This window comes from Ailuropoda melanoleuca, unplaced genomic scaffold (genome assembly GCF_002007445.2).
Source record: "Ailuropoda melanoleuca isolate Jingjing unplaced genomic scaffold, ASM200744v2 unplaced-scaffold9814, whole genome shotgun sequence".
NCBI lineage: Eukaryota > Metazoa > Chordata > Mammalia > Carnivora > Ursidae > Ailuropoda > Ailuropoda melanoleuca.
Genome location: NW_023255341.1, coordinates 645,469 through 671,828, shown reverse-complemented (window position 1 = coordinate 671,828; position 26,360 = coordinate 645,469). Strand labels below are relative to the sequence as shown.

The 26,360-nt window shown below is 45.1% G+C and overlaps 1 protein-coding gene across 2 annotated transcripts; it reads right to left on the bottom strand.

The window, feature by feature from the left end:
• Positions 1 to 1,243: 1,243 nt before the first annotated feature.
• Positions 1,244 to 26,356, bottom strand: SRPX2 (sushi repeat containing protein X-linked 2). Of its 2 annotated transcripts, XM_019810221.2 has the most exons (11): positions 26,020 to 26,355; positions 24,135 to 24,359; positions 19,844 to 19,924; positions 10,056 to 10,247; positions 7,627 to 7,803; positions 7,202 to 7,328; positions 6,931 to 7,052; positions 5,662 to 5,841; positions 5,182 to 5,315; positions 3,540 to 3,661; positions 1,248 to 2,211 (listed from the first exon to the last, which is right to left on the bottom strand). In XM_019810221.2, the coding sequence occupies exons 2-11, from the start codon at positions 24,214 to 24,216 to the stop codon at positions 2,031 to 2,033; spliced, it is 1,398 nt and encodes a 465-aa protein (XP_019665780.1). In that variant the 5' UTR covers positions 24,217 to 24,359; positions 26,020 to 26,355; the 3' UTR covers positions 1,248 to 2,030. The 2 variants fall into 2 exon arrangements, with proteins under 2 accessions (XP_034509439.1, XP_019665780.1); XM_034653548.1 differs by lacking the exon at positions 10,056 to 10,247 and having other exon boundaries at positions 1,244 to 2,211; positions 26,020 to 26,356.
• Between the last annotated feature and the right edge of the window lie 4 nt (positions 26,357 to 26,360).

The following is a 26,360-nucleotide window of genomic DNA, read 5'->3' as shown; positions in this document are numbered from 1 at the left end:
AGTCAGGCCCAGGTGGAACCTCGGTTCAAGTTGTCGTTCATGTTGTTATTTGGGCCTTTGACCTGCTGGCATGCCCTGGCTTGTCACTTAAGGTACAAGTGATAAAGACAAGGCAGGGCATTTACTCTGACTAATGTGCAATCTTTGCCTTTGGAACCACAGACCTTGTCTGACCGGAGATTTCCCACATTAGCTCATTGTATTTTGTCTTCTACCCATAACTTGTCTTTTGACTTTTAAGCTTCTGTATTTCCCTGGAGGAAGGAGGGAGAAGGGACTTTTTTTGCTCCAAGTGTGATCATTCACTCCATGTCCTGGTCCACTCAGCACCTGCCTCGCTTTTAATTTTGCATTTTACAAATGAGATTTCCACTAAGCCTGCAGTGGACACAGCTTCTCTCTGACTCACTACTACCCCTCTGTGTTCTGGGCTCATGATTTATGTCCCATCCCTCCTCTTTGGAGGGTGAATTTTCTTGGGTTGAGAGCCTTCCAGTTCCCTCTTTCCTCCTGGGTCCACTCCCAAGTCTTGTGTCTGAATAGGGTTATACAGAGAAGGTGAAACCCTTGTCTTTGCTTGGAGCGGTCAGCTGTCTTTAAATGAAAAGTCGAGAAAGTAGAGGCAGTACAGCATAATATTTAAGAACATGGACTCTGGAGCCAGCCTGCTTGTGTTTAAATCCCAACTCTGCCACTTACTAGCTGGCTGGCCTCAGGCAAGTCGCCTAACCTCTCTCTGCCTCAATTCCCTCATCCATGAAATGGGACTAATAACAGGACCTGCTTATAAGGTTCTTGTGAAGATTTCCGAGTCAGTTGATAGAATGTTTAGCATGGCACTCGGTACACAGTGAGTGCTCAGGCGTTAGCTCTGCCTCTCCACTCAGCCTGCTTTCCTCTCCTCTCTAATTTTCCACTGGGGACCCCCGAGGCAAAGCTGGGGGAAAAAGGCTGCTGAGTCCTAACCAGGACACTGGGTTTCAAGAGTGTCAAAAAGAAGGTTCTCGGCAGCACAGGAAGAACACCTTTTTCTCCAACACGGACACACTGTGGAGCGCTGCTGCATTTCCCTCCAGGCAGCCTCACATTTACCCTCAGGCCCGGCTCCTAAGGTGTGACTTCGTGTGGCAGTGGCTCCCACCTGCTCTGTGCTCACCTCTTCAAAGGGATCTGAATAAGTTCATACGTGATGCTGAATCTGTCTTTTTTTTATTTTTTTCCTCCTTCTCCACTAGTTTTACAGAGGCTTGGGGTGGTGGGTTCGAGGTTCCCTAGATCACGAGCTGGGGGCTTCCCTGAGGAAGGGACAGCCCTGGCTGCCTTTTGCTATGGAACTGGAGGTACAGTAGGAAGAGGTGGTTGCCCATGAGCCAGCAGGAGGGGCCAGGACAAAACCTTCTGCTCTGGCCTGATTCGTCTTCCTAAGCTGCTTCCCATGGCCGCATTTCCCTTACTCTCAGATGAAGCAATGGTTAGCGTAACATTTGTAACCCAATCCCCTAAAAGGGCAAATGACAAGCTCAAGAAGGTCTTGAACCTCCCACCGTCTCCAATGACGCAGTTCAGCTGCAGGGGAAAATCCTGCTACACTTGTTTACCTACCTGTCCTGGTTGTCTGTTGTGATGGTGCTGCCCTCTGCTGTCACCTCAGGGTAGAGGAACCATTTGAAACACAGCCGGTTGGTGAATGAATCGAGAATTTACTTATCTGGAAGACTTTGGAGAGCTGCACAGAGGCCCAGGTTGCGAAAAGAAGACTTTCACCCTTAGCCCGTTGTCCGGGACCTGTCCTCAGTCTCTGCCTAGCTCCTTATGCTCCTCGAGTGCTACTAAAAGCAGAGACTTGCTTAGGGAAACTATTACACAGCCCTACAAAGGGGCCTGGGGATGTCCCAGGACTGGTGAATCTCACCCACCTCAGAGTCCTGTCTCCAGAACCATGGGGAACTATTTCCTCCTTTTATCGGGCCCCAGTTTCAGCTGGTTAGGGGAGCTCTTCCCTTGACTTCCATCCATGCCCTGATTCAAGTTCACTCGCACATGTCCCTTTGCTCCCGGCGCTGGATCAGCTCCTGGTTGCTCAGTAGGTAGTCGTCAATGAATGTGAAGATTTCCTCGGGGGTGACAGGTTCCATGTAGCGTTCCCGGTCAATTCCCTGCTTATCAATCAACACCATGTTGAAGTAGGAGGGAGTGAGGCGCTGAAATTGCCTAGAGAGAGGAGCCCACGAAGTGTGAGTGAGACCTTGTCTGGGCTTCATCCCACCGGGCTCTACTACACTCCAACCTTTCACGGCTCTACGCGGGGACTAATTCCTTCCCTACCTGATCTCCTGTCCCCACCCCCTCTCCTACCTATCTCAAGCCCCTTTGTTTTTCTCTGCTCAGACCCTAGTCTTGCTGTCCCTTTGCATCTAACTCTGCTAAGCTGTCCCTCCCTTACCCCGGATGGAGCAACTGTGTTGATACCAGGCTGTGCTTGCCTCCTAGGCCCCCTTAAGCAGGTCTATCACATATAGCAATGAGGGCCACACAGAATCACTCCAGGGAGCACCAGCCCTACGTACTACGATGCAACCCATGTTTTCTAGAGTTGGGCTGGGCATAACCTGCACAACCATACATGGCAGCCCTGAGGTGGATTAATATTACCCGCTCAGCTCTTCTATCTGGAGACGCAAGTTTGCAGTCTCCTTCTGCTGCGTGTTTCCAAGGCTCTCCCCTACCTGGGACTGAATCTTTCCTTCCCCACGAAGACTGAGCCCTCGAGGCAGGTATTGTTTGTAGAACAGAGAGCAATGCTAGCTTTATTGGCACCGAGTGTGTGTGTGGGCATCGGAGGGGTGATGATGAATAGATAATGAGAAAAGTCCACTTCTACCACCTGTCGCCTATAGTCTTCTCTTCGCCCAGGGTCCAAAGGAGTATGATTTAGATTTTAAGTGCCTAAAAGATGCCTTTTGCTCCTTTGGAGACTGAACACAAAGAGATGAGGCCATGAGGCAACAGAATCAGAGGCTTCTCTGAGTCCTGTTTGGGTCTGTGTCTCAGCCCTGGCTGTGATTCATGGTCACCTGAGGTGCCTTATAAAAGCACAGTCCTGGGGCGCCTGGGTGGCTCAGTTGTTAAGCGTCTGCCTTTAGCTCAGGTCATGATCCCAGGGTCCTGGAATCGAGCCCCACGTTGGGTTCCCTGCTCAGCAGGGAGCCTGCTTCTCCCTCTTCTACTCCCCCTGCTTGCATTCCCTCTCTCGCTGTCTCTCTCTCTCTGTCAAATAAATAAATAAAATCTTTAAAAAAATAAAAAATAAATAAAAGCACAGTCCTGAGGTGGTTTGGTCATCTGTCTTTTATGCTCTCCCCCTTCCCATTTGATTTTGATATTCTACCACTCTCTGGTTTCACCTAACGCATTCAAAGAGTTCAAACACAAGGCATGCCTCAAGACGGTAGTGTCTGCTGATTCTCCCCAGCCCTCCTGTTGCCAGTGTCCTGCCCAGAGTTGCTGCCCCCCCCTTCCCCGTGGCCTCCAGCCTGGACCTGAGCTCTTCGATGATGTTAGCTGACAGCTGTTGCTCCCGGATGCGCCCCACCTCCTGAGGTGGCTGCCCCACCAGTTCAATGAGGGTCACGTGGCGCAGGTCCAGTCCACAGGTGGATTGCTGGGAGAGAAGAAAAGGTTTGATGGAATAGATTCTCAGACTCAAACCCAAGGCTACTTAGCTGATTCTTCCTGGGACCAGGTCTGAGGCAGTGTAGGAAAGGAGGGGCTTCTCCCCCAACCATCACACCGTGGGGTTCAACAACCTCTTTCTTCTGTCATTCCTGAAGCATTTGCCCTAACGGTATTTCTTTTATTCTAATGAAATGTACCAAACCCGTCACCCCATGAGATGTAGAAAAGTGAAGTGTAATTGATAGATTGCAGGAACATAATCTCTCCTTGTTTAGTACTGCATTGGCTTTAACGCACATAGGTTCTTAACAGACGGCTGTGGTGATGCGATTATAATGGCTATTGTTCATTGAACACACAGACCTTCTGCTTTGCAGGAATAAGCAGATCCTTACAACACCCCTAACAAGGTAGGTGGTGTCATTCTTATTCTGTAGGGGACTAAGTAACTTGCCCCAATTTGCATGACAATAAGACGCTGAGCCAAGATTCAAACTGAGGGCTGATACTACCTGCCCAAGGGTACGCTCCTTACCACTAGGCTACATGGCCAGGGCCTTCCCTCAGTCTCCAGGATTTCTCCAAAGTAGGGCCAGTGCTCTTTTCATTACCCTTTGTTGCCTTCCTCACACTGGGCTGGACACCCTGTAACCCTATCCTGGCTCTTTGTCTTGCCTGGTCGCCTCTTAGCCAGTTACCTGGAGCGAGGTGTAAAGCAGCAGTGAACACTCGGGGGCACCCTACCCCTTATTTAATCTTTGGGCTACTCCTCAAGTCCTGACCCTCAGAATCATTGTCCTTACTGGCTGCTTCCTGTTCTTGTTCTTGCTTTCTGTTCAAGTTGAGGTATTGTCTTTGTCTGCCCTTTTTGGGGGGGGAGCAGTGAGGGGAGATTGCTGGAGGAATTAGGTCCTTTTTGGTATGGACACCCAGGGTCATCCCTTTGCTAGAGCTGCTGCCATCATGGGCCTCTGAATATTGACTTAACAACTTCTAAGATTTAACCTTTAGAAATCCCCCTAAATAGCATCTTCTCTTACCTGGGTATCCAGCCCCTTGCAGCTCCTCAGAGCCATTTCTCTTAGTCCTGTCAGTACCCTCTGAATTCTCTTCAAGAATCTTTTTATAAGACCCAATGGGTATGTCTATTGTGTCTTATCTACCTCTCCCTCTCCCACAAATGGCTTTGGCTAGGTAATTCTTAGTATGTTAAAAATTGTCATGCAATTCCCTCGTTTTTCCTTCTCTTCTGCTACTATCATGGTTAAGAGCACAGATCCTAGAGTCAGACTGCCTGGGTTCAGTAAAAACATAGCAGTTTTTAAAATGTGCTAAATCTGTCCACAGTAAAACTGATCACATGTTGTCCACAGAAAGTTTGAGGAACTAGGATTTGTGCTGCAGAAAGAGCCACTCTTTTGCTTTGAAAGAGGTAAGGGAGTAATGGGGTGGGCTTAGGGGATGATAAGTAAAGGAGCTAAGCCCTAATTAGGGGGTGAGTCTCACCTGCAGCATAGAGATCTGCATTTTATAGTATTGGTTGGAGGGATCGGGAGCTGAGATGATGAGGAGTCGCTGTTTCTCATAGAACTGATCCAGAAGGCCAGCGGCGGAGTTGACATTGACATTAATCTTCATAGCTAGGGCAAGAGCATATGGTCAGTCAAAGTATGGCCTTTCCTTCATCCCAGCACAGGTAACAACACTTTGTGGAGTTGTAGTCTTTCAGGTTAGCCCTTTTTGGTTGTTTCTGCCTTTCCTTGGGGGGAAATCCTGAAAGAACACTTGGAGATTCTGAACCCTTCTGATTGGGGTAAGAGTATTCCATGGTAAAGCATTAGCTCTTAAAAATAAACACACCTCAGAAATCCCCATTCCCACATCAAACACATTGCTAGTGGACCACTGTGCCATACATAAGGAAAGATCCGCCGAAGTAGCCTTGATCAGTATGTCCACTCTCCCCACCCTTCTGGTTTCACTCACGGGCACAGATGGGTGGTGATCCTGACCACTGGCGGCTGGACTGGCAGACCCGGGAGGGGGTTCCTTGGCGCTCATAACCTCCATCGCAGTGGTATTCACAGGTGGCACCATAGTTGTCCCCCGCCGAGGTGCAGGTTAGGTAGCCATGCTGTGGTGGTTTTAGAGTTGGGCAGCGTCTCACTGTCAGGGAGGAGTTCAAGTTAAGGGCTATGGTATCTCTTTTAGGAACAAAAGGTTAAGAGGGTGCCCGGACTGTGTTTTCTAGACCAGGAGACCTAGGATGATCTGAATGATTGCCTTCTCTGTTTCCAGTGGCCAAGGGTGGAGCCAGAATTTTCCTCCTAAGGAATTAAATCTGAAATTCACACAAAGTTGTTCATAAAATCTGGAGGTTCAGGTGAGTTTGCACATTATCATAAAAAAGACTATCAATCTGTAAAAAAAAAATGTTTGTTTTCAGACTTCGTGGACACCCTGCACAAAGATAACCACCTCACACAATTAATTTTAATATCAAAAATTAATAAATTGGAGAAGATTTAAATATCCATCAGTGGTAGAAGTGTTAAGCAAGTCAAAATATATTCTTCGAAGTAGGTTATTATGTTGTCATTGAAAATTATTTCTGAAGAATTTTTAAAAAGCATGAGAAAACTACTTGTCTCGTAATGAAAGTGAAAAAGGGTGATGTAAGATCAGGTGTACAATTATGATCTCAACTATATATTTTTTTAAAAGTCTATGTAGATAAAAGACTGGAAGTAAAACACCAAAAGATTAACAATAATTGACTCTGGATGGTGGGGTAATAGATTTTTCCCCTTTGCATATTTATTTCTAAAATGTTCAACACTGAGCATGGATTGTTTTTATAATGAAAAAAAGAAATCAAAACAATACAACACAACACAAAGAGGAAGAATCAGGCAGCCACCAATTTCAGCAGAGGCCAAAGACTGAGAATGAAGGCTGATCAGAGTTGATAATTAGAAGACTAAGAAAAGAAACAAATACAGAGTATTTTCATGAATTTTATCGAGATTTAGAATGAGAAAGTCTTGCTGGGGAGTCAGGGTTTCTGAAGCTTGTATACATATGTAATGCAGTTTCCTGAATGACCCTGTGTAAGTGAACTTTTTTCCCCCCTCTCCCAATATAAAAGAGGCATCTGTTTTGGGCACAGAGGAGAAAAGGTTGTGGTGGGCATGTAGAGGGTCAAGATTGAGCAGGAATAATGAACAATGTAGAGATGGAAGACTTCTTTCTGACCTTGTACTTTCACAATGAACTTGCAGCTGGCTCGGTTATAGGCTCGATCGTAGGCAGTGTAACGAATCACATGCTCTCCTTCAGGAAAGCGAGAGCCAGGCTCAGGGCCCCGAAGTGTCACCCTGCATGGGACAGTGTAAGAGAGCCACTGAGGAAAGAGACTCTTAGAACTGGGGTCTGGGGCACATCATCACTGTGGCATCAGCCTGTGCAGTGTGGTGTGGGCAGCCCGAGAAACTGCTGGGAGGTGAAAGGGGAATCCATTACTCACCTGGTGATAGTACCATCAGCAGAATCTTTCACCAGGGGTGGGTCCCAATATACTCGAGCAGTCAGTTTCTCCGGCTCTGCCATCTTCTCACGTGAGTTGGGACAACGGATCTTGGGGGGATCTATGTCTGCCAAGGTCAGAAATCAAGTGCTGACTCATGGGCCCCCTACCTTTCCTGGAGGGAACCCATAGAAGCAATACCACCCTACTGGGTAGGGAAGAGATGCACCTCGGTTCAAGATGTTCAGTGAAACTGGGGCAGGAAGCCCAACTCCAGGGGAAGTGATCACTTTGTTGAGCTTGTGCCCAGGGTGCCACCCTCATAGCGAGCAGGACTGCCTTCTGTGGTGAGAATTCCCCATCCTCTGTGGCTATAATGCCAGTGGCTCTTCACAGCGGGACACATGGGAGTGACCACCATTTACCTACACATACAGGCTCGCCTCCACTCCATCGCCCATCTTCCATGCAGATTCGGCTGCGGTCACCTTCTAAGTGGTAGCCACTGGAACAGCTATAGTCACAGCGGGAGTCAAGAAGCACCCCGTTTGTGCAGGTGTAAGTGCCACTAGTAATGAATGGCAGCGCGTGGCATCTCATCTCTAGGAGAGAACCAAGTGGCAAGCTCAGTGGCCTGTGGGACTACCTGGAGGTGATGCATGGGCATCTAGCATAGGGAGAACCATACCAGAGACAGCAGGAAATACAGAAAACCCACCCCAAACTGTTGTTGCATTCTTGTGCCCAACCGCCTTTTTATTTTCATATTATAAAACACAGCAATGCTCTTGGAGGCGGGGGGAGGGGGGTTTGTAAATTACTTTGTCCAAGTGCATGGACTTCAGAATTACACCCAAGTTTGGATCCCAGCTCCACCTCTACCTCATCTCTCTCTGTGTCTCAGTGTTTTTGTCAGTAAAATGCAGGTATTCCATTGGATTGTTGTGCAGATCAAAAGAGGTAATGCGTATAAACTTCTGGACTCATTTAGGGCCTCAGCAGCTGTTTTCAGATCTTCTTCCTCAAGTCCTAGATGCTCTTTAGCAAATGCAAAGCTTCCCCTGGAGTATAGTTTTGGGGTTACCACAACACCCCTCAGCTGAGGCTCACTTTCATGTGGAAGGAGGTTTGTCTTATATCCGGGTGAGAATACAAGCCAGATCAGTGCTTGGAGGGCCAGACTTGGTGGTATCTGATTAAAGAGGAATCCATGGGCTTCAGACACCACATGTGTTAGAAGTGGAGACTGCTTCCATGGATTGACTGTGAGCCCAACTGTGAGCTTGCCAAAGTCTAGTTTGAGATACCTGATCCTTGAGAGAAGTAGGCAAGTTATACTTCAGGCTATCTAAGTTCTAGCCTTGCGTATGTTCGATTACTGGAGCTTTGAATAAAGAATTCTATATAAGCTATGTTCGTTTGGCTTCTTGGCCAAACCAGAATTGTAGATGAGTACCTTTTATGTTCTCTAATATCCTCTATTTAAAGACCTATAGAAAAAATGACTTCCTTGGGGCGCCTGGGTAGCGCAGTCGTTAAGCGTCTGCCTTCGGCTCAGGGCGTGATCCCGGTGTTCCGGGATTGAGTCCCACATCGGGCTCCTCTGCTGGGAGCCTGCTCCTTCCTCTCCCACTCTCCTGCTGTGTTCCCTCTCTCGCTGGCTGTCTCTCTGTCACATAAATAAATAAAAGAATCTTTAAAAAAATGACTTCCTTGAAATCGGGGCTAAGGAAAAAGGTTTGTCTTTTCAGACAAATTTGTTTTCTTAGTATTATATGACAGTGAAAATGATCCAAGGTGTTTGCCCTTTTCTCTCTAACGAGGAAGGACAAAGCCAGATTCAGTGGTCAAACATAGTAATTAATTCATTCCAAGCACCTGGAAATATGTATGTCTCCATTCTTTTATGTTTGTTTATAGACATATTATTTTAATTTTGTAAGCCCAATGCATATTTATTTTGGAAATGAATGGGTCTAAGTCCTAAACCAAAGCATTTACAATCACCTAGAGGCGTGTGGTGGCTTCCTTCTTTCTATCAAGCCTCCCCTGTCCTCCATAGGATCTTCTCTGACCAATCCCATTTCTCTCTAAATGCTCACTGCCATGCATCCACTTATACTGCACTCATGTGCACACATTTGTGTTTCTACCCCATTAGTCGATAAGTGGCCTGGGAGTAATTAAGGAACTGAGTGAGCTTCTGAAGAGACCAATACAGGGTCCCCCACACGTGGCGGTTCTACAAATGGCATTCAGCGATGGACATGTGGTTAGACAAAGCTCAGCTACTAAACGTGGGTAGGCTGCAGAGCTTGAATAAGAGGGATTTGGGAGCTGGGAGCTGAGGGGGACATGATTTAGAATGTGTGCATTAGTATTCCCACATTCTAGCCTTAGGGATTCTTCCTGACTTTCAGAAGAAAATGAAGAATAACAGATGTCTCGTACCTTCGCTGCCAAGGCCTTCTAAGACCTTAGGGCAGGAAGTACAGTAGTTTATCAGGAGTGGGAAAGAGTCTGAGACCACACACATCCTTGAGAGCTCCCGAGAAAGGCCTAGGTTCACATTAGGCCCCAGGCCCAAAGTTTATATGTACTCTTGGACCCTCTGAGTCAGAAGGCCTGGTTGTTTCTTAAATGCCCATATTGCTCAGGCAATAACCACAGGGAGAGAAAATGAGCTAGAATGTTAGGATGAGGAAAGGGCCTGCCGGGCACTTGTGGAAAATTCTCAATTTGCACTTGATGGAGGGCATGGTGACACCTCAAAGCATATACTCTCGAGTGGCTGACTGGCTGGCCTCTCCCACACACACATGCCAGGGCACACACACACACACACACCACTTACGCCTGCAGTAGGCAGTCCCAGACCAACGGCGGCTTGGCAGGCATTGCACCGACCTTCGTCCGATCAGTCGGAAGCCCCGGTCACAGGAGAGCTCACAACGAGTACCCAGACTGCTGTGATAGTTTCCTCCCCTCGGAGAGTAGCATGTGGCTTCTCCATCCTGGATATTTAATGTATAACACCATCGGGGGACTGTAGCAATAGAAGAAAAGTAAGCTAGAAGTACAGGCATCAAGACAGTGTGGTATTGGGGAAAAGACAGACACATAGATCAATGGAACAGAAGAGAGAGCCCAGAAACAGATCCATATAAGTCTGTCAAAATGATTTTTGACAAAGGCGCAAAAGCAATTCAGTGGAGGAAAGCTAGCCTTTTGGACAAACGGTGCTGGAGTAATTGAACTTCCACAGGCAAACAAAACAAAACAAAATAAAACAAAACTTCAACCTAAGTCTTTAAACTTATACAAAAATTAACTCAAAATGGATCATGGACTTAAATGGAAAAAATAAAATTATAAAACTTCGAGGGAGGAAAACAGGAGAAAATCTCTGGGATCTAGAACTAGGCAAAGACATCTTAGACATAACACCAAAAACTCAATTCATAAAAGAAAAACACCACAAAATTTAACTTTGTCAACATTAAAAACTTTTGTTCTGTGAAAAGCACTGTAATAGACAGGAAAAATCACAAACTGGGAGAAAATCTTTGCAAACCACATATCTGACAAAGGACAAGTAGCTAGAATATAAAAAGAATTCTCAAAACTCAACAGTAAAAAAGCAGACAATCCAGTTAGAGCATGGGAAAAAGACAAGAACAGACATGTCAGTGAAGAGGATATACTGATAACCAAATAAGTACATGAAAAAATGTTCAGCGTCATTAGTCTGTAGAGAAATGCAAATTAAAACCACCACAAGATACCATTATACACCCATTAGGATGTCTAAATTTAAAAAACTACGTCAAGTGTTGGGGAGGATGGAAAGAAACTGGAACTCTCATACACTGCAGAGGCACATACAAAATGATACTGCCACTTCGGAAAATATTTTGGTAGTTTCTTATAAAGCTAAGTATACACTTTCTGTGTGTCTCCGCAGTTGCACTTTACGTATTTACCCAAGTGAAATGAAAACCTGTGGGGGCGCCTGGGTGGCTCAGTCGGTTAAGGGTTAAGCAGCTGCCTTTGGCTCAGGTCATGATCCCAGGGTCCTGGGGCCAGGCTCTCTGCTCAGCGGGGAGTCAGCTTTTCCCTCTGCCCATCCCTCTGCTGGTGCTGTCTCTCTCTCTCTCTCTCAAATAAATAAATAAAATCCTAAAAAAAAAAACCCTGTGTTCAAACAAAATGTTTAAAATATCTCAATTCATAATTAACAGATGCTGGAAACAACTCAAATGTCCTGTGGCTGAATGGTTAAAGTAACCGTGATTTATCCACAGGAAAGAAGGAAGTGCTCAGGCACGCAACAGCATGGATGAATCTCCAATGCAGTTTGTGAAGTGAAAGAACTGGATTCAAAAGTCTGCGTACCATAGGATTCCATTTATATGACATTCTGGATTAGGCAAAAATACAGGGACAGATCAGTGGTTGCCAGAGATCAGGAGTAAAGGCTGGGGATCGCTTCAAAGGGGCAGCCCTGGGCAAGTTTTTGAGGTGATGGAACTGGGGTGGTGGTTACCTGACTATATGCATTCGTCGAAACTCAGAACTGAACGCCAAAAAGAATGAATTTTACAGTATGTAAATTTCAAATGACTAAAAAAAAAAATTGGCACAAATATACAAGCTAGAGAGAGGAAGGGAATGTGCTACCAAAGGAGGCTGCTTAGGAATGAGAGCCAGATACCAGTTCGGTACTGAGCACAAAAGGTAATAGAGCCCAAAGATGCCTCATTGGCTACACAAAATAAATGACTCTTCCGTGGGTTCAGATTTTTTTAAAGATTTTATTTATTTATTTTGCCAGAAAGAGAGAGATAGAAAGAGAGCCAGCAGGAGGAGCTGCAGGCAGAGGGAGAAGCAGACTCCCCGTTAAGCAGGGAGCCAGACGCGGGACTCGATCCCAGGACCCTGGGATCATGACCTGAACAGAAGGCAGCCACTTAACAAACAGAGCCACCCCAGTGTCCCCAGCGGGGTCAGATTTTAAAGGAGCACATATAAACAGCCAGAGGGCCACACGCCTGGGGATGCCATAGGATGACACGGATCTCTTAGCCTGGGGTTGGGAAGGCTAAAGCCCCAGAAAAGCTCTTTCAGTTCCCAAATCCCGAGACCAAAAAGGGGGGGGAGGTTCTTTTAAAAAAAAAGCACATCAGGAGCCAAGGGAACAGAGAAAGGCTAGGAAGCTCCGCTTGAGGGCAGCTGATGAATGATGACAGATGATAGAAAACTATCCTCTAAGCAGCAACGTACTTGTGGCTTTCAGTGTTAGTTTTGAGCCTGTGCCTGCGATACACGACTGCCATCCGGGGACAGCATCTCCAAATTACAGAAAGTCTCTTAGGCACGATAGTTGCAGAGCTGTTGATTATATGTCACCACACAACGACTCTACATGGGAGGCTGGGACCCCAACAATCACTGCCATTCTCTTGCTCACCTATATTCTGCCAAGGAAAATACACATCAGATTGGAATGAATGGAACAAGCAAGCATAGTTAAGGGAAATATAAAGTTCAGGATAAATGCTGAGATGGTAAGAGAGGGCCTCCTTATTGCAAATAAGTTCAAATTTGCTGGCCCAGAGGAATCTTAGCGTAAAGAAAACACAGTGGAAGGCTGGAAAAGAGCAAAAACACGATTCTAATTTTGTTTTCGCCCCAGGTTTATTAAGGGTACAATGGACAAATAAATTTACATATATTTAAAGTGTACGATGTGATGTTTTTTGTTTTTTGTTTTTTTTTTTTAAAGATTTTATTTATTTATTTGACAGAGATAGAGACAGCCAGCGAGAGAGGGAACACAAGCAGGGGGAGCGGGAGAGGAAGAAGCAGGCTCATAGCAGAGGAGCCTGATGTGGGGCTCGATCCGATAACGCCGGGATCACGCCCTGAGCCGAAGGCAGACGCTTAACCGCTGTGCCACCCAGGCGCCCCCACGATGTGATGTTTTAATATATATTGGGAAATGATTACTGCAATCAAGTTGATGAACACATCCATAATTTCACAGTTACTGTTTTTTTTTCTTTTGTAGTGACCACCCTGAAGATGTGCTGTCCTACCAGATTTCAGGCATGCAACACAGTATTATTAACTATGGTCACAACGTTGTACATTAGATCCCCAGAAGGAGGAAGGCAACCTCTGGGAACCACAGCCTGGTGAGGCTGATAGCGCTGATAGCAGCGAGTTCTAGAATATTTAGACATAGGCTTCTGAGCAGTTAGAAGGAGAAGTAGTTATCTCCAGGTGCCCTGAAGAGCAAGTAATTCCAGACTGACCCCATTTCCTTTTTGGGTGTGGTCACCAGACTCGTAGAGCAAGGTAAATGGTGGGTACGCTATATGGAAGTGAGGCATGTGACAATGCCTTTCAGGCTGTTGATGTGGATTAGATGAAGACATACGTACGGGAGAGGTGACAGTACATTTGTGGAGATTTACAATGGTGGAACAACTGCACCCAAAGAATGGTGATGGGAAACTGAAACTAAGGATGTGGCTAAAAATTGCACGGCAAAAATGTCTGGTAGGAAATGTGTTAGCCGTGACTGAGTAGCTACCATGCGCTGGGCACAATGCTTTATGTATATATATATATATATATTTTTTTAATTTTCACATCCATCATTTCATGCAGTTCCCAACAGCCCTGTGAGATAGGTAGGTGTTTATCCCTGTTTTGCAGATGGGGAAGTAACTTGCCTGGGTGTCCCTCAGGAAGTAAGGGGCAGAGCTGGGATTTGAACCCAAGCTTTGCCTGGCTCTAATACCCGTATTTTTTTTTTTAATCACAATATTTGCTGCTGCAGCACTTTAGGCTGCTACTTGGAAGTATAAATTTACATTTTTGAATACATAATATAGCCACATGATTTGAAACACAAAAAGTATAAAAAGTTACATGGGGAAGTCTCCCTCCCACCCCTGTTCCCATGTCTATCCCCCATAAAGAATCATTGTTTCTTTATGAATATAAAGTGAATCTTGCTCTAGATTCTTTTTACTCCCCTTCTTTAAAAAAAAAGATTTTACTTATTTATTTGAGAGGGAGAGAGAGAGCACGAGTGGGGGGAGGGGAAGAAGGAGAGAGAGAAACAGACTCCCCGCTGAGCAGAAAGCCCAACGAGGAGCTCGATCCCAGGCCCCTGAGATCATGACCTGAGTCGAAGGCAGATGTTTCACGGACTGAGTCACCCAGGCGCCCCTACCCTTCTTCTTTTAACACACAGAGTAGTATATTATGCTACGGTTCCCACCAATGCTTTTAAAAATAAACTTAGCAATGTGTTTTAGAGACCTTTCCGTATCACTACATAGCAAGCATGCAATTTATTTAAATGAAATAACATTTATAAAATACACAGCACAACGACTGGCACACAATACGTTTTCGTCCAGGGTGAAACTGCTGGAAGGTGGAGGGGCTGGGACTTGAAACTCAGACCCAGGTCCTCTTCGTTGTGCAGCTGTCCACCTATCTCCTTTTGGGGATTTGAAAAACACAAAGTGCTGACAATAGAGGTGAAAGGGCCTTATCTGTGATGATCTTCAGATAACCCAGGCAGAGTTACCAGCTTGCCTAGGGCTGAAGCAATATGCTGGAAAAGCAGTGCACGCAGAGGACTGAGGGCACACCTCAGAGAAGGGTTTCTGCCTCCACGCCAGGAGTCAGGGTAAGGGAATGAAAGAAAGTTCACGATTAGTGAAAACAGCACCAAACCACATGGTCAGCTTGCTCTAAAATCATGATCTGGTTTTTACTAGTTAACTCTTTTTCTTTTTTTAATCTTTTTCTTTTTTTAAACGATGGGTTACGTTTTTGACGAAAGAGATGGAATGAGCTTGGCTTTGGAGTCTGACAGCCTGACGTGGGTTTAAGTTCCTGCTCTGCCGCCTCTGGGCTCTGCAACTCTCTACACTTACCTTCTCTGAGCTGAGTTTCCTGATCTGTAAAATGGGGATACTAAACCAGTTTCAGAGGGCTGTTCTGAGAATCATGAAATTGCATGTGTAACATGTATCTAGCCCTGGGAACGATATTTCCTAAATCAGTGTCTGGGTTTGAGGCACCAGATCATTTTGATTCAAGCAACAACACGCGGCAGTTAGTTTTATGTCCTGAGACTAAGTCCCCAAAAGAGCCATGAAACAATTGATCCCAAGGCCAAAGGCCACCATGTCACTTACATTTTTCTAAGGAGCTTTAGGACATTTAAAAATAACCCATGACGCAGGTTAATATTAATTATAGGGCTGCCAGGCCCCCCTCTGTTGCTTTTTCCTATCCACTTGTACCATTTGCTGTTTCCTACAATCCAGCTTCTGTTCCCAGGATGCCAACCAGCCAGTAAACATTTCTTGAGCACTACTTTTTACATAGCTCTGCAGGGGTATTGCACATGGCTCCTTCTGTTAACAGGTAACTCTTTTGTTGAGGGTAACAAAAAGTAAACCAAAGGGGCAGTACATAATGAATGCCAAATGAGTGGTCCACACAATAAATATTTCTTTCAGAGGAAGTACATAATATGTACTCAGTAAATATTTATTGAATTAATGAAGGGAAGGGGAAGAGAGAATGGATGAGGGAAAACTCAGTGTGGGCTAAAGCTGTCAGGGAACAGAGTAGAGTTCTACTAATCTGGCTGGAGCATAGATTTCATGGGGGGAGAAAGGGTAATGAGGTCTCAGCCTGGGCAGCTAGACTGAGGCCAAATTCTATTAGAGATGGTCAAGTGGGTACCACAAGCTGAGTGGTTTAAGGAAAAAAAAAAAGAAATGGTCACAGTAGGCCACTAGGTTTGGGGAAGGGAAAAACATGTGTCAGAGAATCCAGTTAGGAGGCAACTTTCATTATCCATGTATGAGGTAATAAAACTTTTAATCCCTTGGAATAATAAATGACAGTTCTTGGGGCGCCTGGGTGGCTCAGTTGGTTAAGCAGCTGCCTTCAGCTCAGGTCATGATCCCAGGGTCCTGGGGTCAAATCCCACATCAGGCTCCCTGCTCAGTGGAGAGCCTGCTTTTCCCTATCCCTTTGCCTGCTGCTCTGCCTACTTGTGCTCTCTATCTCTCTGTCAGATAAATAAATAAAATCTAAAAAAAAAAAAGAAAGAAATGACAGTTCATGGTGAATAACTGGTGAGAGGTGATGAGGAAAAGGGGCTATTAAAAATGCCATTGATGGAGAAGGAGGAAACTTCTTACACTGTTGGTGGAATGCAAACTGGCTCAGCCACTCTGGAAAATAATATGGAGGATTCTCAAAAAGTTAAAAATAGAACTACCCTATGATCCGGTAATTGCACTACTAGGTATTTACCTAAAGGACACAAAAATACTGATTCAAAGGGACACATGCACCCCGTTGTTTATAGCTGCTTTATCTACAATAGCCAAATTATGGAAACAGCCCAAGTGTCCATCGACTGAAGAATGGATAAAGAAGTTGTGGCACATACATACAATGAAATATTCGTCAGCCATCAAAAAAGAATGAAATCTTGCCATTTGCAATGCCGTGGATGGAGCTAGAATGTATTATGTTATGGGAAATAATTCAGTCAGAGAAAGACAAATACCACATGATTTCGCTCATATGTGGAATTTAAGAAATGAAACAATCGTGAGGGAAAAAAAGAAAGAGGCAAACCAAGAAACAGACTCTGAACTCTAGAGAACAAACAAAGTTGCCAGAGGGGAAGTGGGTGGGGTATGGGTTAAATGGGTGATGGGTAGTAAGGAGGCACTTGCTGTGGGGCGCCTGGGTGGCATAGTCGGTTAAGTGCCCGACTCTTGGTTTCAGCTCAGGTCATCATCTCAGGGTTGAGGGATCTAGTCTCTCGTCGGGCTCTGTGGTCAGTGTGGAGTCTGCTTGAGATTCTCTCTCCCTCTGTCCCTTCCACTCGTGTTCTCTCTCTTTAAAATATTAAATAAATCTTTAAAAAGAAAAAAAAGAAGGGCACTTGTTGTGATGAGCACTGGGTATTTATTGTATGTACGTGATGAATCTGTTAACTAACTGGAATTTATTTTATTTTATTTTTAGAAAGAGAGAGAGCATGAGTGGGGGAGAGGGGCAGAAGGAGAGGGAGAGAGAGAATCTTAAGCAGGCTCCATGCCCAGTGGGGAGCCCAGTGTGGGGCTTGATTTCATGACCCTGAGATCATGACCTGAGCCGAAATCAAGAATTGGAGGCTTAACTGACTGTCACGCAGGTGCCCCAACTAACTGGAATTTAAAGAAAAAACTTGAAACAAACAAAAATGCCATTGAATCTTTTTTTTTTTTTTGAGAATCATGGTATTATTATCAAAAGCAGGAAGGTCAGATGGTTGAGCCTTTTTCAGGGAAGATGAAAGAATTTTGTTTTAGATATCGCCAAGTGGAAGTTTCCAGTAGCAGTTGGAGATCTTATCTGAGAACTCAGGAGACATGTCAGGGTTGTATAAAGTTCAGATCCATGCCTCATTGTCTCTTGTCACCACCCATCTCCTTTCTTGGCTTGGGCTATGACCAGAAGAGTGAAATGTCATGGAGCCCAAGTATGTGGGGGGTGGTAAGAAGAGAGGGATTTGCTCGTTGCTGCTGAGAGACTAGAGAGATTGAAGTTCCAGAAAGGGCTGTATGATTTAGGCATTGGGAGAGAATTATAATCTTCAAGGAATGTTGTTTCAGCATGGGGATTTGTGGGTGAGTGGGAAACAGACCTTAGGGAGTTTAGGAGTTAGTGGGAGCTAAGGCAATGTGGCAGTAGGTGTGGACCATTTGGCAGCAAGAAGCAGATAGGTAGAAGGTAGCTAGGAAGAAGTGTAGAGAAACCCAAAGCTCTGACCATTTCTCGATTGAAACTATTTTCTCAAAAGTCACCATTTACCTTCTTCTTGCCAAATATAATGTTTGAAAAACCCTCAATTTTTCTCTGCAATATTTGACACAGTAGTTATTCTTTCCCCTTCCTTAAAACCCTTTTCTCACATGGCTTCTGTGATATGATAACTACTACCCAGATCTCCTTCTACCTGGCTGACTTCTAACTATCTCTTTTTTCCTTGTTGACTTCTCTTTTCCTACTCATACCTGTAGATGTACTCTAAGGCTCTGACTTTTGGCCCTCTGGCCTCTCAGACCATCTAAGCTCCATCTTCCTACTTTCCACTGCCTGTAGGGCACCTTCCCCAAATTAATTTTCTTTTCTAACTTTGTCTTTTTAAAAGGGTTCTTAACTGAGGGCTTCAGAGGGGAGGGGGGTGGGGTATTGGGATAGGCTGGTGATGGGTAGTAAGGAGGGCACGTATTGCATGGTGCACTGGGTGTTATATGCAAGTAATGAATCATGGAACTTTACATCAAAAACTAGGGATGGCTAACATAATATAAAAAAAAATTATTATAAAAAAATAATAAAATAAAAGGGTTCTTACAGTTTTCCCAGGTGTTCAGACTGGGTGCTTTCAGATATCTATTTGTTTCTTAACCTTTTGGTACATCACATCTGGACTAAATCTTGTTATCTCTTTCTTTGAAACATCTCTGGGGTTCATCCTTACTCTCCATTTCTTAGCCAGTACCCCCAATCATCTCTGACCAACATTACCATTACTGATTCATGGACAGTCTCCCTGACCCAGGCCGTACCCTTCCTGAACCCCCACTTCTGCACACAATAACAAAGTTGATATTCTGAAATTATCATTACCATGCCAGCCCTTGTGCAAAGACATATGATGGCTTCTTATAACTCCTAACACAACAACTAAACTCTTCTGAGTGGCTTGCAAAGCATAGAAACAAAGAATCTTAGAAACGGAAGAGATACTAGATATCACCTGGTCTAACGTGCTTTCTAGTATAGTCCCCATTCAGCATTCTTCACAGGTAGTTCTCCTGACTGACCTAAGAGAGGTCCCTAGATCATGCAGCCTTTCCTAATTTTTGTCTCACTCTTTATTTTCAACTTTATTTTCTCCTACTTCCTCCACATCCCATCTCCTCCAGTCAGTCTGGTTTCTTCTTAGCCCCTTCCTCTAACTGCTTTGTTCTTACCTCTATATCTGTGGCCAACTGCTTTGCTGAATACCCTCCCCTCCTTTCTCCAGTTCTCAAAATCCACCCATCATTCAAGGCCTAATCTAAACATCATCTTTCATTATCCTTTCCCTGACTTCTTTTTCTTAAGTCTTACTGCATTTACTGCTACCACACAGTTTCACACTTACTTGCCCAACGTGTGCTAATTTTATTGCCCTCTCACCCATCCCCCACTCCCACTCCACCCCCACCAGAATGTAAGCTCCTTGAGGAAGACAAAACCTTACCTTAGATTTTATATCATCCACAGGCTTAACCTGCACAGGATTAGGCATGCAGCAGGTACTCAGTCAGTCAATACTTAATGATTAATAATAGATGGGTAACCTTAGTGCTAAAGTGGTAAGGTCATACAGCAAGTCAGTAACCAAATTCATGATTGGAAATCAGCCCCTGATTCCCTGAGCAGCAGTTTTGGTACATACGAGCCAAGCTGGGTGAGGATGCTTCACAGAGGGTCTAGGCCTTAGACCAGAAAAGACCTTTCCTGAGCCTGAGAAGCAGGGAGGTTTACCTCGGTAGTCTAGGGCAGGGGCCCGTGGGACTTCTTCAGCATATACTTCATTGTAGCTTTCATCTGGATAGTAGCCTGAACCTACAATGAAGAAGATAATACCAAGATGACATACTAATTTCTCGCTCAAGTCCTTCCCAACCTTTCCCCCATCCAACCTTCCGGAGGACATGGCACTCCATGCGGGAGGGAGCCAGGTGGATATTTAGTGGGGAAAATTCCACCTTGTAAGGCAGCAGAAGTATTGTACATAAATCTCAACATCCCAGGTGCATAGAAGGTGAGCTCATGATCGTGGGGGTGGGAATGACTTACTGGTAGCACAAGAAGCTTCCATTCAAAAGAAAAAAAATGAGCTTCTTGACTATCCATCAATCCCACCAATGGGGACTATTACTACCCTGTTTCCTTGACGCAATACACAAAGGCTTGGTGAGATATTGATGACCAAGCTCTGAGGATGGACTGTTGTCCCAGGTAGGAGGAAAAGAGTCTTCCCACTAGTGACAGGCCTGCTCGTGGTCCTCAGAGAGAAACAATTCCTCAACCGCCCACTAGCACACAGGGCACCACCATTTTGCCATTTGGTTGCCATTGCTAGGGGTGACATGCTAAAGCAGAGGGAGGGTTCAAAAGGCAAGAGGGAATGAACATAGTTTCATGTCCCAAGCAGTTTGTCCTGGTTTGAGGAAACAGAAGGCAGAGTCCTTTGGAGAAGTTTTGTGTTCCTCTAATCACCAGAAGATCTAGCAATGAGCTGCTGAGCTAGGAGAACATTCCCAATCCACCCCCCATCCCCGTTCTGTTAAGTGGCCCAGTCCCTGGTAGAGGCAGGTCTGTGGCTGTCTGGAAGACTAAACAGTGTGTTCCACCAGACGGCAGGAAATCAGTCATGAATACAAACTAATGGGAATACAACTTAGTCCTTTCCGGAGTGAAGTTTCCGGAAGCTCTCTTTCCAGCCTCTCTGAGCCCTTATGCATTCACAGGAATAGAGGAGCCAGCCATGCTGGAGTCAGAAAACAATTCCTCATTTCCAGGAGAGGGTGTGCTTTCAGGACAGGGCTGGGTTTTAGTGCTGGAGCCCTTTGGCCTATGTAAACACTCAGACCACAAGCTGGTCTGCCTCCTCTCTGGGAGGAGGCACGGGGGCCCCCTGCACTAAAGGGTGGAGCAGAGGGCCAGATGATGAAGCTCCTCCATTCCCCACAAGCCCAGACTGGGGGGTGGGTGGTGTTGGGAAACCATTCCAACCTGATGAACGAGGGAATGAATCAAACTGAAGGTTTGCCTTATGAAATCATGTCTTCATTGGTTTGCCCTCATTCCAGAGGAAAGAGTTCATTTTTCTTTCCTTTTATTATTTTTTTTCTGTTTTCCCAGTTTGGTTCCTTTCTTGGCTTTCCTTTATTTCTCTTTAGGCCTCCTCTCCCTTGCTCTCTGTCTTCCCACATGGAGGGTTCTTTGTGGGGCACAGAATTCTTGTCAGCTGTTTCAGTTTAGTATTAGCCTCAGAGCCTTACAGCTTCTGTAAACAGGAGACCAGATGTGTGCAATTCCCTAAAGGATTAGCCCCAGCACTCTTGTTCCAGAGTTGGCTTGTGAAGGAATGCCCAGCAGGGAGGAAGCCTCTGTTTACCAGAAGAGCAAACAGGAGTGTCAGAAGCCTACGGCTTGATAGCAGTAGCAACAGCAGCGGCAGTAGCAACACCAACCACTGCTAACATCACTCAGCACGCACTTGTACTCTGTGCTCAGCCCATTATATGTGTTACTGTATTATGTCACCCTAACATTTCAGTGAGGAAGACGCTCTTATTGTTCTCTGATATACGGATGAAGAAACCGGCTCACAGGAGTTGAGGGAGTAGCCCAAGTTCTCCCAGCTAGGAAGGAGCAGAGTGGGCTTTCTGGCCCAGAGTGGTTTGATCCCCTAATACCAAACTCAGATACTCCACTAAAGATGGTAGTAAGAGCTTTGGACAATATCTAGCAGAGGAAAAAAAAAAACGCAGAATCTTTCTTGTAATCCAGCTTTTTTACTCTGTGTGTGGGATCAAAGGCCACCAAGCAATTTTTATCATTCCAGAATTACAGGGGATGTGGGAAAGCTGAGGGGAAGACTCAGTCAGATAATTATAGTCTCTAGCAGGGTGCAGAGGTAGCTGGACCAGGGCCAAGTTTACGTCGCGACGGGAATGGGCTTAGGCCACCTTACCACTTTAAGCCATTCCATTTCCCTGTCTTGGGGTATTTTATTTTGCCAATATTAAGATACTGAGATGACAGATAAGAAAATAGAGGGGCTCTCTGCCCGCATTGTTCTATCTGCTTACCCCTTTTCAGCACTGGGGAAGAGAGGTTTGGGCAGCATTCCTCAGTTCCTTTGCATCAGAGATTACTGTGTTGTCTGTTACTGGGTCCCTCCAAATTCCACAGTGCCATCAGACCCTCTAAGCACTGCCCTTCACAAAGGTATGGTTGGAAATGTAACTAATATTTGGAAACTATTTTAAGATCCACATTAATGCTTGGCTTATGGTCACATATATAGTCTGACTTCCTGAACTGTACAGATATGACAATACACACTTTATAACCCACTGTTCACTTTATTAATACTCTTAACTCTTCCTAACACCTGCTGATTATTCCTGGATCCTTTTTCTGATTAGCCCTGAATCTGCACTTGGCTGCTTTCCTTGTATCATTCCTATTTGAGGACAAAGGTATAGCCATGAATAAACAATGCTGGATGCACAGAGAATGGTCAGAAAATAGCTGTTTAACGGATGAATGAACAAATGAGTAGAGCAAGCTCAGACAGCCAAGCTAGTGATGTAGGGGAGGATTATAAAAAAATTTCTGAATTTCTCGGCTCACGTAGCCTCCTAAGAACAGAAGAAGGCAGAACGAGTAGGTTTGTAGGGCTGTCAGAGACCTCACCAACCTGTGCTCCTCAGAAGGAGCCTCACGATTCTTGGGAAAGTGGAGTTTCACCTTGGCCAACAGCCCTTTGAAAACTTCAAATGAGTCTAATTTTTTTTTGTTTTTTGTTTTAAACAGCTCTGTCCTTAAGACTCCAATAGCTCAGGCTTCCACTCTGGAAGAAGTAAAGGTCGCTGTACTCCATGAGGTTCTTACAGGTGTTCAAAATTGGGCTTTCAGCCATCTAATCTCCGCTTTTAGTCTCTGGTCTTTGGCTGGATTTTGGTCTTACATACTTGAACTGAAGCTAGGGGGAGTTTGGCAAAGACAGCTGCACATATTGCCTCCTGGAGACTTGGGGGTCCTTTAACCCCAAACAGTGTGTACTCTGCCAAGGGCTTGACTTGAATTTCTTCATCTCAATGTCAACCCTTGTGCTTTGCCCCCTACAAAGCCAGGTTAAGGCAAAGAGGGGAAGAAGATTGCATATTTGTTTGAAAGCTTGCTGCAGCTGTTCCAGACAAACAGAGCTACTGCCAAAGGCCTCCACCAGGAGCTAAGGGCATGTGGAAAATTTTAGCTGCAATGACTGTGGCTATGATTGAAGCAGTTTGTTATTTACTCATCTCTGGATATTTTCCTAACTCTATTGGTTGGGTCTGACTCCTTCCCCTACTCCTCCCAGCCCCCACGAGGGCAGACACTGCAGGCCACAGAATATTCTTAGCACTTGGAATGCCAGTTGGGCCCAACAAAAACATCTGTCTGCCACCTCATTATCCTTCCTTCATTTCTCCCCCTCCCCTCTTTCCCTCTCCTCACTGAGTCTGTTCTCTTCAGCTCCCTAGGTTTCCAGGGGCAAAGGATGACACACTCAGGAATCCAGAAATCTCCATCCCTTTTGAAGTAAGGAATAAGCCAGAAGAGACCAGGGAATTACTGTTTAAGAGAATGTGATCTGTATTGTCATTAACATCTTTGGCAGAAAGGGACTATAAAAATCTTGTCCTATAAGTAAGGTTTAGGGAAGAGAGAGGGAGGGAGAGACTGAGAGAGAAGGAGGTAGGGAGGAAGAGGAGGAAGAAAGAGAGGAAGCTGAGTGCAGAAGCAGGTGAGATAATAACCTCAAAAGCCATGTTGTCCAACCCTCTCGTTTTTTGTGATGATGCAGCCTGTTTTCAAATATCTCTTGTTGGCCTTGAAAGCCTCCCTTGGTAGCCAGTTGCAATGATTAACCATCTTTATTGTTGCAAATAGTTCTTTATTTAAGTGTCTCTTATTGCAGTCTAACCCTCCCTTCTCCAAGACTTAGTCTAGGTCCTGCCTTCCTTGGAAATAATGGGCAACAGGTCCTAAAACTTACCTGCATACCATGTTGGTGTCACTGCTGGAGTGAGGAAGAGTAGGAGAGATAGAACTCCTCTTTGGGTTAGTTGACCGGCCATCCTTGAAAGGAGTCGGGATGAGGGGAGGTTAGGGAGATAAGAATAGAGATATGTGGCCAGAAGTACCAGGGAAAAGGAAAATATCTTTCAGAAATCAGCCATCAGTGAACTTCCAAAAGTGAGAAGAAGCAGAAATGCAGGATCTGTGAGGAAGAAGAGAAATTTTTAAATTATCGAATGCTTGTTATGTTGTCCCCCTTGTAAGGATCTTCTACCTTACAGAATAACAAGACCCTATTTGTTATTTCTGATCTCTTTTCCTCCCAGGAGGAGGATGACATAAAACAATCAATTCTCAATTAACCCTGGTAAGACCAGATGCAAATGTTCCGTTGTCCAAGTTATAGAGAGGAACATGGAGGAATCAAGATCAGGAAAGGGCCAACATAAAGTCATATAGAACCAAGAGGGAATCCTGTGATCTAAAACCAGTTGATGGTTTCATCCATTTAACTAGTATTTCCTAACCACTAATCTGGGAAAGCATTAGTGTGTATGGACTAAGAGCTTGAAATCTGGAGTTACACAGATCTGTATATTTATCCAATTTTGTCCATATTAGCTATGGGGGTCTTGGACAACTTCCTTAACTTCTCTGAGCCTCATTTTCCTCATTTATAAAATGGGAATAATAATAGTATCTATCTTACAGAAGAGATTATTGCCTGGCACATAGGGAAGCAATAAATATATATAGATATTATTATACCCAACTTTGTGTTAGACAAGACTAGATGTTTCCCTTCTCTAGTCTCTCATGCATTAACTATGGCCTGGTTCTTTTCTTGGCTTTGGGTGTTGAGACTTAGTGGTTTGGTAGTGGCTTTTGGCTTTCGAGTCCAGCGTAACCTTCTAGTTTTATTCTGCTGAGCCAGTGGGAAGTCAGGGAGGTTGGGAAGGACCTATTGAGGTACGTGAGGAGAGGGTGAGCAAGCTTCAGTTGCCCTCTCACTTCCTGTCCTGTCCTCACTTCAATGGGATGAGAGTTTTGTGGTTCCCAGTAAGCAAATACTTCATACAAGACAGTATTAAAACTTGCTGCCCATTAGTATAAACTGGCCACTGAACTTTTCAGCAAGTACCCATTCACCCACATGCTCTTAATGAAATGCCATGCTCAGGGGAGGAGTCAGTCCCAGAAATGGAGGAACAAAAAGATGGCAGATTCTGGCCAGAGTCCTTAAGGGACATGAGAAGTCCAAGAGTGGCAAAAATTCATTTTCCAATTCATTGCTACGTGGCTTCAGTTTTTGTCCAGAGACTGGCAGGGAAGCAAGATAGAAAAAAAAATTGAGAGCAAGAGAGGGAGGCAAGGAAAGTGGAAAGGTGTGGGAAGAAAACTAGAAAGAAAAGAAAATCTGCCAGGGTTGAAGGCAAGAGATAAAAGCAGAAAGAGGAACAAAAGGACAAAAAAAGGGAGATTAAAGAGATCCAGGAAAATGAACAGCTAAGTAAACTAATCACCAACCCCTCTCACGCATGCATCCTCAATCCAATTCTTTCATTCTGGAGCAGGGGCTGTCCTTTTCAGACCCACTGCTCTGCATCTGTGACTGCTTCCCTGCCCTCCTCCTCCCGAGATCTGAGACTGAAAACCTGACTCGCGGTTTCAGCCATTCTCTGCTGCGGGCCGGGAAGTTAGTGGGGACCTGCATCTGCAGCCAGGTCATGGCTCAAATGGCAAGCAGCATAGGATCCAGTTTCATAAAAGAATCCCCCCCAACAGCCATGTTGCTCATGTCCTGGGTTTCATTACCCCCCATGGTTGTGAAATGAAGTGGAGGGCTAAGCAGCAGATCTTACCTGTTTTATATTTTTTTGTGCTCTCTTTCTTTCTCCTTCTTTTTCTCCTTCCTCTCTGCTCCTCTCATCAGTCGGAAAAACTTCTATTTTAACATTCCTAGAACGAGTGGCTCTTGGTCTGTCGGGGCCTCCGGGATTCTGTTAACACTGCCCAGATGTTAGGACATCCGCATCTGCCAAAAGTTTCCTTAAAGCTATATTATCCCCAAAGCTATAAGCTATTCCTCCCTCAGAGAAATGTTTTAGGGAGGTAGGAGAGAAAGAATACAAGGATTAGAGGCACACAGTCCGTCTGCCACAGAACAGGGGGAAAGTGTGAATGGCGCTGGCCCAGAGCCCAT